Source organism: Euprymna scolopes, chromosome 13, assembly GCF_053919585.1.
Source record: "Euprymna scolopes isolate OS-2025 chromosome 13, ASM5391958v1, whole genome shotgun sequence".
NCBI lineage: Eukaryota > Metazoa > Mollusca > Cephalopoda > Sepiida > Sepiolidae > Euprymna > Euprymna scolopes.
Window position 1 is genome coordinate 94,706,887 of NC_136494.1, and position 14,004 is coordinate 94,720,890.

The 14,004-nt window shown below is 32.0% G+C and overlaps 1 protein-coding gene across 8 annotated transcripts in view; it reads right to left on the reverse strand.

Moving 5' to 3' along the window:
- The window catches only part of LOC145292090 (high affinity cAMP-specific and IBMX-insensitive 3',5'-cyclic phosphodiesterase 8B-like), a 973,128-nt gene that overhangs the window by 292,387 nt on the left and 666,737 nt on the right, over positions 1 to 14,004 (reverse strand). For all 8 annotated transcript variants that reach the window (XM_080138173.1, XM_080138174.1, XM_080138172.1 and 5 more), the window contains exon 8: positions 3,410 to 3,498. In XM_080138173.1, the coding sequence (XP_079994299.1) occupies positions 3,410 to 3,498 (89 nt within the window). The remainder of the gene's footprint in view (positions 1 to 3,409; positions 3,499 to 14,004) is intronic.

Sequence of the window (14,004 nt, forward strand, 5' to 3'; positions counted from 1 at the left end):
GTTCATTACGTTCAGAAGCAAATTGTACTTGTGAATATAATTATATTTAACTTAGCCTGTTATCATATTAAGGGACAGGAAAACACATCTTCTTATATAAGGGGCTTTTTCACGGAGGATGCCTCCAGGGTAAATGCTCTTCCGCATGTTTCTTCTCCGTTAAGGGATTTTTCTTTAAACAATGTTCTATTGTCAAGAGTGTTTTTATTCAAGAAGTCTGAAGAAATGCTGGTTGTGAAAATTTTCAAATGCCATAATGCTTGAAATTGTCGAACTGGTATGGAAACAATTGTAACTTAAAATGAAATACACTTTCTGTTGCTATCAACACCTTTATTGAAGTCTTGATTTTTTTATAGAGTATATTAATGCTCAATTATGAAATATGATAATTTTGTAGCTTACTTTTTAAGTCATCTCTCTTTGGCTTAAAACTTATTGATATATGTAAATTTAATGAATTACACGAACCCAGTAAAACTCAGTATATTACATACAAGTCTCTCTCTCTCTCTCTCTCTCTCTCTCTCTCTCTCTCTCTCTCTCTCTCTCTCTATATATATATATATATATATATATATATATATATATATATATATATATATATTTAAATATAATTATCCACAAGCAATCTAGATTCAGCCACTCTGATGAGTCGTAGACGACGAAACACGTGTCAGTGGATAATTATATTTAACAAATAATGCATATGTCGCTCCCCATTTGGGGGTACCAAACTGGTCAATGGGAAAATTATTCCCAACTCGCATTTAGGTAAAAATGCGCTTCCATATAAATAATTGAATTTATTCAATAAGTATCGCTAACAAAAAACAAACAAACAACATATCTCTCTCTCTCTCTCTCTCTCTCTCTCTCTCTCTCTCTATATATATATATATATATATATATATATATATATATATATATATATATATGAGCGAGAGAGGTACAAACATAGAGGTGTTAGGTACCAAAATATCAGATGTTCTTCACTTAAATTTTATTGTATTTTAAAAAAGGAAACGAGATAATCTTTGTTTCCAATCGAAACATGGCACTCGATGTTGAATACTGAGAATCTATACATAAAATATTATATCTCCTTATAAAATTCTTTTCGGGGGGCACATAAAATAATAATAATAATAATAATAATAATATAACTATAATATTGTTTCAATAAATATTAATAGTTTTTTACCTACACACACTAGTGTTTCATGCTTACGCAATCATCAATTCGAGAAGTGATAATTACTGCTGGCCAGGAGACTCAAACCCAATCAACAAAGCTAAATTTGGTAATATATATATATATATATATATATATATATATATATATATATATATATATATTTATATTTATATGACTAGATATCGTGAGTGTTTTTCTCAACTACACTTTCAACAGATAAGAAATGTGCTGCTAATTAAGACAGTGAGTGGTTAAATAAAAAAAATACTTTATTTATTCGAGCAGAAAAAAAAGAAACAGTGTTTGATTAGTTTGAAAATATTGCACAATTCTTTAATATCATTCTCTGCAAATCCGCATGACTGATTAACATCAAGGCAAATTGTCTGAGCTGAACTAGATAATATTTCTAGGTTTGGAAACAATCCGGAAATCTATAATGACAATGTCTACTTGATTCTATGGCACATGTTTATTGACTAGCTCAACTACACAAAAGGGACTCGGGCCAATTGTCTGTGGACACACCTTGGCTGGAGGTGGACAACAAAAGAGGTGCTCCGTCGCCTCCTCTTCGTAATCTTACCTTTTCAGACAACAGATATTGGCACGGCTTCTACAGATCGGCTCACACAAGAGAAGACATAGCTGCTTCATTTCCAGTTTTTTGTTGTTTTATTGCTTCTTTCTTTGGGCTTTTTACAGTTCTCTCTACGTTTTCTTTGGATACTATATTGAAGTAGACTGGCTTAAAGCAAAGGCCATCTTCGTAATCTCATAAAATAAACGCCTCTTTAAGGTAAATATCTTTAAAAAATGTTGTTAAATAGTTGAGATAGATGAAGATAAACAAGGTAAAGACAAAGATAAAATATGTTAAGAGGTAAAACTTGGTTGCGAGAGAGACATATTAACAGCTTGTGATAGACATGATTAAAATGTAGTACACACATATATTTATGCTTTTTATTTTACATAAGCATCTATATGTCGCTACACATTCATGAGTATGTTTCGGTCAGCCACTTACAAATTAGCTGGTCATATCACGTGATATTCAGATTAAAGCAAGTATTTAATATATTTGAAAAGGAAAAAGACGGAGAAAAAAAAGGTAAGAATAAAGAGTATATATCAAAATAGGGAGGAAAAACTGAGAAAAAAAAGAGAAGAAGAAAGAAAAAAGCAAAAGAAATAATATGAATAAAAAAACAATAAAATCCATGATAATCTAGAATATAAATCTCACCTTTCTGTTTAAATGTATGTATGTATGTATGTATGTATGTATGTATACCTAAAACTTTCGACAGATGCGACGCATTTGCGCTAAATCGATATCATTTTGAAGCTCGACACTTTGGACGACAAATATTGAAAAATTGTCTAAAAACATTAATTCCTTCACCCTTAACTGGGCACTTTTCTACAAAGATGGTTCGCTTTTTTTTTTGCATATATTTTCGAAAGTCATCCCTACTTTTCGATTGACTAGTCTTAATTTAAACCTTCGCCACTTCTGGTTTGGCCATGGATGCAACAGCAAACACGTCACGTTTCTTTCTCACGTTCTTTTCCTCCTTTGCGGTACGGGTTCGAGCTTGCCGTCTACTACCTACTTCTTTTTTTTTTTTTGCTCAACACACACCTCAAACACCCGGGCAACGCCGGGCACCCAAGATAGTAAAATATAAATAAAAAATAGTAAATAATAATAAACAGTGGCGTAGCTAGAGGGGGACTGAGTCGGCAGTCCGCCCTGGGTGACAGCAAAAGAGGGGGTGACACAATGTCATCCCAACAAAATTTTTCAGATAGGCTAAGGTGCGAAAATGGTTTGAAAATAGGATTTATTTATCATATATTATGTAAAGTTTTGAAGTTCTTAATCTTTTCTAAAATATTAGAAACTCTTACATTTTTCTTTTTAAATTAGTAACTGAAGAATATTTTTGCCGATGTTTATTGAAAACTTTTATAACGAAAAAGTAAACAGCAACTTCTCCATTTAAAATTTCAAATGGTGTCACATGTTTACTTGATGATACAAGGAGGTCAGTTAATGATAGATTTAGGGTGTGGATAAGAAACCATTTTCTTTTGTAATATATATATATATATATATATATATATATATATATATATATATATATATATATATATATATATTGCATAGAAAGAAGACAGTTGACATCTGATCGTAGTACTTACCCTTGCGGACCCAAAACTGGAACAATCTGACAGTGATGAGGGATGCTGCCTCCACTCTTCCTGCGCATGTAGTGCATGCCTTCCCATAACTGAAATGACATTTTAAAAATGTAAATGGAATAACGAAATAAATAAATCAAGTGTGAAAATGCGGGCAGGAATGTGAAAAAACAGAAAGTTTAGTAAACATTCAGAGAAGACAGAAGTGCACAAACAAACAAACATGAAAGTCGATGTTCGTTTTGTAGGGCAAGAAAGGAGTACCAATATCTAGAGGAGCACTCGTCCCAGGACGGATTCAATTAATTCTCTCAACAGAACAGTTTTATACAACCTTTATTAGGATTAAATTCAAGATGTAAGGACATTAAACCTTATGCCTAGAATCCTTATTCCAATTACATGATTTTGATTTTGAAAAATATCTAAAATTTAAGGCTTCTTAGGAAGAAATAGGAATTCAGGGAATCTTGCTTGATGGGTACCAAATGAGTATAAATCAAATTCTATGCAAGTCTGAAATATTTCAATTTTCAAATCAGAACTTACGCCAATATAATGCTCCCTAAAAATTCTTTAAAATACTCCAAAGAAACTGAAATTCGGGGAATATATATATTTTATTAATGCCGGATACCTATTGTTAAACTTTTACAAACTCGGGGTATCTTAATTTTCATAAAGGGCTTCCACTCGCTTTACATGAAACTAAATATAGCCCACATTACGACGCCTTGCACCTAGTAACTGTGTTCCAAAATGCATTATGATCAATTAATTTGCTTGCAAGTAACTCGTATGCATACAAATATATACAAACTAGCAGGTTCCCGGCGTTGTCCGGTTATAAAATACGCATAATACTATATTTAAATTCATATAGAAACTCAGACATGTGCATGCGAGTATTGTTTTTTTAAAGAGTTCACTTCTTGCAAGTAAAAAAAAAAATATTCGAGCTGAGATCGAAACCAAAACCTAGACAGTGAGTCAAGTACGATAACTATCAGGCCAGCTTGACACAATCTTTAAAAAGTGTTCTCAAACCTACTTATTCTTAACATAAGGAACCTCTCATGTGAACGATTCATGTGTGCACATTCGTGAAACAGTTGACAAACAGGTAAAATCCGATGACCCCCTACATATCAACTTTTCAATTTTGTCCCTTTAATAGCCATTTTTTCCAGATGAAAACGGATTAAAAATTTTCTACATGTCTAAATACCCTATAAACCAAATTTCAAGTCTGTAGATCCAAAATTCATTGAGTATATAGGTTGAGAAGTGTCCTCACACACACATTCTCACTTATATAGATATACACATGCTTAACTTTATACAGAGATATGGTGACATTAAATTCATGAATTTGTATGCAACAGAATTTTTGATAAAATGTGATATTTTAATACATACATACATACATACATACATACAATTATAAAGAAATATATACTTTTAATGAATATGTTCAATGATTTTTTTTCAATTTGCCACAATTAGTTCAATAAAAATGAGTTTACACTTTTACAGCATACTAACAGACCACCTGACTGTAAGATAAATATGATATTTCAATTCATACAGATTACATATTTATTATTATAGAGACAATTCTTTATCGTTTATTATATTGCGCCTTATATATAGTAATGAAATCAATATATATATATATATATATATATATATATATATATATATATATATATATGACTTGGGTGCCATCAACTGGAATTGAAACCAAAATATACAGCTCTCTACTCTCTTACCTCATTCCTTAGGCTCTGAGCCACGCATATATATATATATATATATATATATATATATATAGGGTAACGGCCCCCCAAAACGGGCCCCAACTCTAATTAGGTCCTGTTTCTTAGTGTTTTGTCCGAAAGCTTTTTTTTGGGGGGGGGGGTCACCCTGTATATATATATATATATATATATATATATATATATATATATATACATATAGTAATTTATAAAATATATATGGCGATTAAGCTACACTGAATATTCTGCGTTTCATTCACTATAGGATTCGTCAGGCTTATGCGATGAAACGCAGAATATTCAGTGTTGCTTAATCGCCATATATATTTTATAAATTACTAACTAGCTCTACCTACGTATTGAGCACTTTTGAAGTAAATACTTAAAGTTTACGCATAAATCTATACTTTCGTATATTAAATTTATGTGAGTAAATGAAATAGTTTTTATATATATATATATATATATATATATATATATATATATATATATATATGAGAGAGAGAAAGAGAGAGAAAGAGAGAGAAAGAGAGAGGGAGAGAAAGAGTAAGATGATTGATAATTTATAATTAAAAATCGGTTTCATAAGGAAGAACAAACAAAATCAATAAATTGTACGATCGTTTCGGAAACGATGTTTTTATTGTGATAGACAATGAGTCTTGGGCAATAATTTTATGATATAGTTTTTTGAAACAAAGTCTCCTCATCAGCAAAAATATTGGGTGAGTTTTTTTCTAACGACGCTAAAAATAAACCTAGCATTTGTTAAGTAAGGCAGATGTATCTTTTAATGGTTCGCCATCTAAAAGTCGTACGTATCATCATGCATTCATTGGGATGGTAAATGTAATTTATGAATAATTACTAATACATTAAAATATACTCTGCTCTTTAGACTCTTGTTCTTATCCCCTAAGTATATATATATATATATATATATATATGTATGTGTATATATATATATATATATATATATATATATATATATATATATATATATATATATATATATATGGATTTTTTTTTTGTATATACATATTAAAAATCCTTTTTCTATTTATTTAAAAAGAAAATACAAATACAAGTTTGTTATATATGAGTCTAGGAATTGAATTCACTATCAAAAGATCTAGCTAATTTGCATATTTTTTTAAACATCCATTTTAATTAATTCCCTATTAGTCTTTTTCGTTTTTTTTATAGGATGACCATCTTTAGTTAACTATTACATGTGATTATATTCATGCAGATAATCTACATGATTTATATTTGCGTAATATTTGCATAAAAAGGTTATAGTAAACACAAACCTCTTTCTATATATATTTTGCCTACCAAACTCCTCTGTCAGTTTTTGGTCTACAGACATAAAACTTAATATATAGGGTATTCGAACCCATGTAAACTTTACATTTGGGTTTTAGCCGGGAAAAATCAGTGCAAAAATGTGAAAATTAAAAAGAATAATGAAATTTGCCAGGTGACAGTTGAATGACAGCATTATGAATAGGCATGTGTAACGTAATAGCTATTGGTTCATGTTTTAATTTTTAGCCTTGCAGCAAACATGTGTTCATAGCTCAGGCATTAATGGCAAAGGAAAAAGTAAATCGTAAGCTAAACGTTTTGGTTTCGATTCTCGGTGATAGTGCGCAAGTCATTAAAAAATATTTTTAAATCATTACTATATATTAGGTACAATATAATATAAAAATGAATACGAAATCTAAATTAATCAAAATATCAACTTTAAGCATATTTTATGGCCGGGCAATACCGGGCCCCCTGCTAGTATATATATATATATATATATATATATATATATATATATATACACTCCTATAAATCTGATTTTCTTTTGTGGGCATCGATATTCATATTAAAACCCCTCTTTTCTATTTATTGAAAAAGAAAATACAATTTTCTTATATCTTGGTTGTGGAATTGTATTCACTAGCAAAAGATCTAGCTAATTTGCATATTCTTTTAAACATTCATTTTAATTAATTCCCTATTAGTTGCTTCGGTTTTTTAATGGGATAATCATCTTTAGTTAACTATTACCTGTAATTATATTCATGTAGATATTCTACATGATTTATACTTGCATAATATTTGCGAAAAAAGTTTATAGTAAACACAAAATTGTTTCCATATATATTTATGTATGCGTATATATTTTTCTTAAACAAATCTATCTATCTATCTATCTGTCTATAAAAGTGTGTGTGTGTGTGTGTGTGCATTTCCATACGCAATAACGGTCAATTTTAAGTCTACAGACTCGAAATTTGATATACAGGGTACTGAGATTTGGGAAAATCGATGTGACCGGATTTCGGCTAGAAATTTAGCGAGTAAAGGGTCAAAGTTTAACGATTTGACTTTTGAGAACTCTACCAAACTCCTCCGACAATTTTTGGTCTAAACACTTGAAATTTTAGATATAGGTTCCTTGAACATGGATCTAACTTAATAAGTTTATTTGAGCCCAAAACAATAAATGTTAAGGGGTCATCAAATTAAAAAAAATTAACCGTTTTTTTTTTTGCTCAGCATACACCTCCAAACACCCGGGCAACGCCGGGGACCCATGCTAGTATATATATGTGTGTGTGTGTGTGTGTGTGTATGTGTGTGTGTGTGTGTGTGTGTGTGTGTGTGTGTATGGGCGTGGCTCGGAAATTAAGGAATAAGGGTTGAGAGTTGTATGTTTTGGTTTCGATTCTAGATGATGACACCCAAGTCATATATATATTTAATTTTAATCTCACTACTACATATTAGGTTCAATATAATAATCGATAGAGAATTGTCTCTATAATAACAAATATGTAATCTGCATCAATTACACTCTCATATTTAAGCGTCTCTTACGACTTTTGTTGTTATAAATAATACTAATATTAATTTCTTTATGTATTTAACAAACACTTCACCGAAAGGAACATGTACTGTCTACACCATATTTTCACATAACAGGAATGGTACACTGTTAAGATGTAGCCTTTCAAGATTGAATTTAAGGCAAATTGAGGTAAGCATATGGAAAATTTCTCTTCTTTCGCTTAACTATCGAATTAACATTATTATTTTGTAGTTTGAATTAGTCAAAGAAAATTATTACTCTATCTTTCAGCTTTCATGCGAGGAATTTTATGGTAAATTGCAACTACATACGATCATTCCTCATCAGTCATACTCTTGTTCCTCATTTTTGGAACCATTGTTGCCATTGCATATATTTTTATTTTTATGGTTAAGATATTTTATTGAAATAGATTACTCATTAGATAGATATAAGTAATTTAAATATGTAAAACAGTAATTAATAACCACCAATCACTATGGGAACTAGTTTCTGCTTGAAGTATTTTGATGTTAATCTTAAGAATAAGAATACATTTGTCTGCAAGTTATGTGAAACCATCATATCAAAGAGTGGCAATTCAGCAAAAACTTTTACAACGACTAATATGTTAAACCATTTTCAAAAAATGTTCATCCAGATTAAGCAAAGGTTGCAGATCAGAAAAGGAAACACAAGGAATGTTCTGAGACAGACATTCCAGGAACAAGTAGCAAGAACTACGAGCCTCCAGTGAAACACCAAACTACTACAGAATCAATATTGGCCAAGAAGTAACTTTGGGATATTAATGACCACAGGTCATGAGAAATCCTGATAGGAGAATTGATTGTTGTTTATATTCAACCATATCCTGTAACATCTGATATTGGATTTAATAAACTTTGTTCAAACTACAGTAGTCCACCCAAAAGAAACATCACAAAGAAATTAATTTAAGATATATTTACAAAAGTAAAAACAAAAATTCAATCGTTTGATGAAATTAGCAGCATTTCCTTGACCACAGACAGAATTGTACTTGCAGTTGCAGTCTCCATGTTAAACTCAGCCTTTACTTGATCTAAGTTTTTATTTATAGGAGAAACCATTAGTTGGAGCTCAGTCGAGATAAAATTGCATACAATTTAAAATCCTTTTCAGACTTTGTCCATTATTGTTATGATGGTTGTTATAACTCGACAATAATTATTAAATGAATTGAAAAGGAAATCGACAGCTGTAAATTTGGAATGGAGGGGATGGCATATTTGAATTATCTGTTTTTCTCACATTAAAAGTAGACCTTGTGTCTAACCCTGTCTTTGTATGAAGGAAAAGAAATGGGAATAAACATATACACTAGGTATGCATCATATTTCGATTGTCCAGTTAATGAGTCCATTTGAAAAAATTACCAAGGAAGCAAGTAACAGAACTTCAACGATATCAATAATAATATTTACAGTTTTAGCTCTGATGTTATTTCTGCAAAGACCTTTCTGATTCTGATATTTCTGACTGTAGTGGAATCCTTCTTCCCATTAAGAATTGGATTCTACATCTACTTTCTACTGATAAAATGATATTACTGAAGCAGAGTAAGGACACACTTCTTCAGAATCTGTTGAAGCTCAAGAAGATCAAAGTGAAAGTAAAACTGCATCTCTTTCAAGCCTGTTTGATGAATTAGCTTCAAATATACCTACAGTAAAAAATGGAAACTTAGGATGAGTTTAATATGGAGACTGCAACTGCAAGTGCAACTGAAATACAAGAAGCACAAATTAAACTCAAAAGGATTAATTCATAAGTGCACAAAAGAACTTGATCATCATGTAGCTTTATCATTATTTGCAAGAGGTGATGATCCTGATTAAACTGGTTTCAAAACATTTAACTGCACCACTTTCTTTCATGGAAAGTGAGAGGATTTTTCTGTTTAAAGAATTTCAAATTCAGTCTCGGAATTTAAATACGACCCGGATATTGGTTCAAAGTTTCCAGCTTATTTTTCATAGGTTGAAATAATATTTATGAAAAAATGCGAACAATAGTCGGATGAAGAAGAAATGACCCTATATTACGAAAAGATGCGAACAATGGTTGGATGAAGAAGAAATGACCCTATATTACGAAAAGATGCGAACAATGGTTGGATGAAGAAGAAATGACCCTATGTTACGAAAAGATGCGAACAATGGTTGGATGAAGAAGAAATGACCCTATGTTACGAAAAGATGCGAACAATGGTTGGATGAAGAAGAAATGACCCTATGTTACGAAAAGATGCGAACAATGGTTGGATGAAGAAGAAATGACCCTATGTTACGAAAAGATGCGAACAATGGTTGGATGAAGAAGAAATGACCCTATGTTACGAAAAGATGCGAACAATGGTTGGATGAAGAAGAAATGACCCTATGTTACGAAAAGATGCGAACAATGGTTGGATGAAGAAGAAATGACCCTATGTTACGAAAAGATGCGAACAATGGTTGGATGAAGAAGAAATGACCCTATATTACGAAAAGATGCGAACAATGGTTGGATGAAGAAGAAATGACCCTATGTTACGAAAAAATGCGAACAATGGTTGGATGAAGAAGAAATGACCCTATATTACGAAAAAATGAGAACAATGGCCGGATGAAGAAGAAATGACCCTATGTTATGAAAAGATGCGAACAATGGTTGGATGAAGAAGAAATGACCCTATGTTACGAAAAGATGCGAACAATGGTTGGATGAAGAAGAAATGACCCTATATTACGAAAAGATGCGAACAATGGTTGGATGAAGAAGAAATGACCCTATGTTACGAAAAGATGCGAACAATGGTTGGATGAAGAAGAAATGACCCTATATTACGAAAAGATGCGAACAATGGTTGGATGAAGAAGAAATGACCCTATGTTACGAAAAGATGCGAACAATGGTTGGATGAAGAAGAAATGACCCTATATTACGAAAAGATGCGAACAATGGTTGGATGAAGAAGAAATGACCCTATATTACGAAAAGATGCGAACTATGGTTGGATGAAGAAGAAATGACCCTATGTTACGAAAAGATGCGAACAATGGTTGGATGAAGAAGAAATGACCCTATATTACGAAAAAATGAGAACAATGGCCGGATGAAGAAGAAATGACCCTATTTTATGAAAAGATGCGAACAATGGTTGGATGAAGAAGAAATGACCCTATGTTACGAAAAGATGCGAACAATGGTTGGATGAAGAAGAAATGACCCTATGTTACGAAAAGATGCGAACAATGGTTGGATGAAGAAGAAATGACCCTATGTTACGAAAAGATGCGAACAATGGTTGGATGAAGAAGAAATGACCCTATGTTACGAAAAGATGCGAACAATGGTTGGATGAAGAAGAAATGACCCTATATTACGAAAAAATGAGAACAATGGCCGGATGAAGAAGAAATGACCCTATGTTATGAAAAGATGCGAACAATGGTTGGATGAAGAAGAAATGACCCTATGTTACGAAAAGATGCAAACAATGGTTGGATGAAGAAGAAATGACCCTATATTACGAAAAAATGAGAACAATGGCTGGATGAAGAAGAAATTACCCTATATTACGAAAAGATGCGAACAATAGTTGGATGAAGAAGAAATGACCCTATATTACGAAAAGATGCAAACAATGGTCGGATGAAGAAGAAATGACCCTATGTTACGAAAAGATGCGAACAATGGTTGGATGAAGAAGAAATGACCCTATATGACGAAAAAATAAGAACAATGGCCGGATGAAGAAGAAATGACCCTATGTTATGAAAAGATGCGAACAATGGTTGGATGAAGAAGAAATGACCCTATGTTACGAAAAGATGCAAACAATGGTTGGATGAAGAAGAAATGACCCTATATTACGAAAAAATGAGAACAATGGCCGGATGAAGAAGAAATGACCCTATGTTACGAAAAGACGCAAACAATAGTTGGATAAAGAAGAAATGACCCTATATTACGAAAAGATGCGAACAATGGTCGGATGAAGAAGAAATGACCCTATGTTACGAAAAGACGCAAACAATGGTTGGATGAAGAAGAAATGACCCTATATTACGAAAAGATGCGAACAATCGTTTGATGAAGAAGAAATGACCCTATATTACGAAAAGATGCGAACAATGGTTGGATGAAAAAGAAATGACCCTATATTACGAAAAGATGCGAACAATGGTTGGATGAAGAAGAAATGACCCTATATTACGAAAAGATGCGAACAATGGTTGGATGAAGAAGAAATGACCCTATATTACGAAAAGATGCGAACAATGGTTGGATGAAGAAGAAATGACCCTATATTGCGAAAAGATGCGAACAATGGTTGGATGAAGAAGAAATGACCCTATGTTACGAAAAGACGCAAACAATGGTTGGATGAAGAAGAAATGACCCTATATCACGAAAAGATGCAAACAATGGTTGGATGAAGAAGAAATGACCCTATGTTACGAAAAGACGCAAACAATGGTTGGATGAAGAAGAAATGACCCTATATTACGAAAAGATGCGAACAATCGTTTGATGAAGAAGAAATGACCCTATATTACGAAAAGATGCGAACAATGGTTGGATGAAGAAGAAATGACCCTATGTTACGAAAAGACGCAAACAATGGTTGGATGAAGAAGAAATGACCCTATATTACGAAAAGATGTGAACAATGGTCGGATGAAGAAGAAATGACCCTATGTTACGAAAAGACACAAACAATGGTTGGATGAAGAAGAAATGACCCTATATTACGAAAAGATGCGAACAATCGTTTGATGAAGAAGAAATGACCCTATATTACGAAAAGATGCGAACAATGGTTGGATGAAGAAGAAATGACCCTATATTACGAAAAGATGCGAACAATGGTTGGATGAAGAAGAAATGACCCTATGTTACGAAAAGACGCAAACAATGGTTGGATGAAGAAGAAATGACCCTATATTACGAAAAGATGCGAACAATCGTTTGATGAAGAAGAAATGACCCTATATTACGAAAAGATGCGAACAATGGTTGGATGAAGAAGAAATTACCCTATATTACGAAAAGATGCGAACAATGGTCGGATGAAGAAGAAATTACCCTATGTTACAAAAGTTGGGAAGAGCATAAAATACTAAATACGCAAATTTAATTCTTCAAAAAAAAAAAAAAAATTGATGACATTTCATTTAGTGAAACAATAGAAATTTTGTCGAAAATTTTCGATAAAAAAGACAATCTATGTTATACTTGATATGAGTGTTTAAATATCGTTAAGCAAGAGGAGGAGGAGGAGGAGGATTTTGTCACATACGTAGCTATGGTTAACGCAAAGATATTATGAAGTTATATGTTGAAATGTTTAATTTTTGTACAAGATCTAACGACACCGAAGGACACAGAAATCAGATTAAGAATTCTGTGTATTAGAGAACAGGACCCAAATGTTATGCTGTAAAAGCTAAAAGAGGAACTAAATATTAAGAAAACGTGATAATTGGACTGAGGAGAAAAGCATATCATAAATACAGATTGTAAAAAAAGTCGAATCGAAATAAAGAAATAAAAGGCATGTGGTGGAAAGCATATAAAAAGGATTGTTTCTATGAAGATAAAATATGCTTTAATTGTGTGTGTGTGTCGATCATAAAAGTTCTCATTGTCTGGCAAAACAGAGACAAGTAAAAACAAAGTTGTAATCAAAAGTAAACGTAGTAGTGTCTAAAAACGAAATGAAGGAGGGTCAAAGAAGAAAATAGGTCAATATAAAAATAAATACGCCAAACATAAAATTATTACTCGATTCAGGAAGAGATATCCTGGTAATATATGAACAAACTTAGGAATATAGGTTTTTCACGGTTTATGAAGACATAAAAAATTGCCAGAGGGGTATCAAACTAATATTAAAAACTATTCTTTCTTCTTATTTAAAAAGAAAATACAACTTT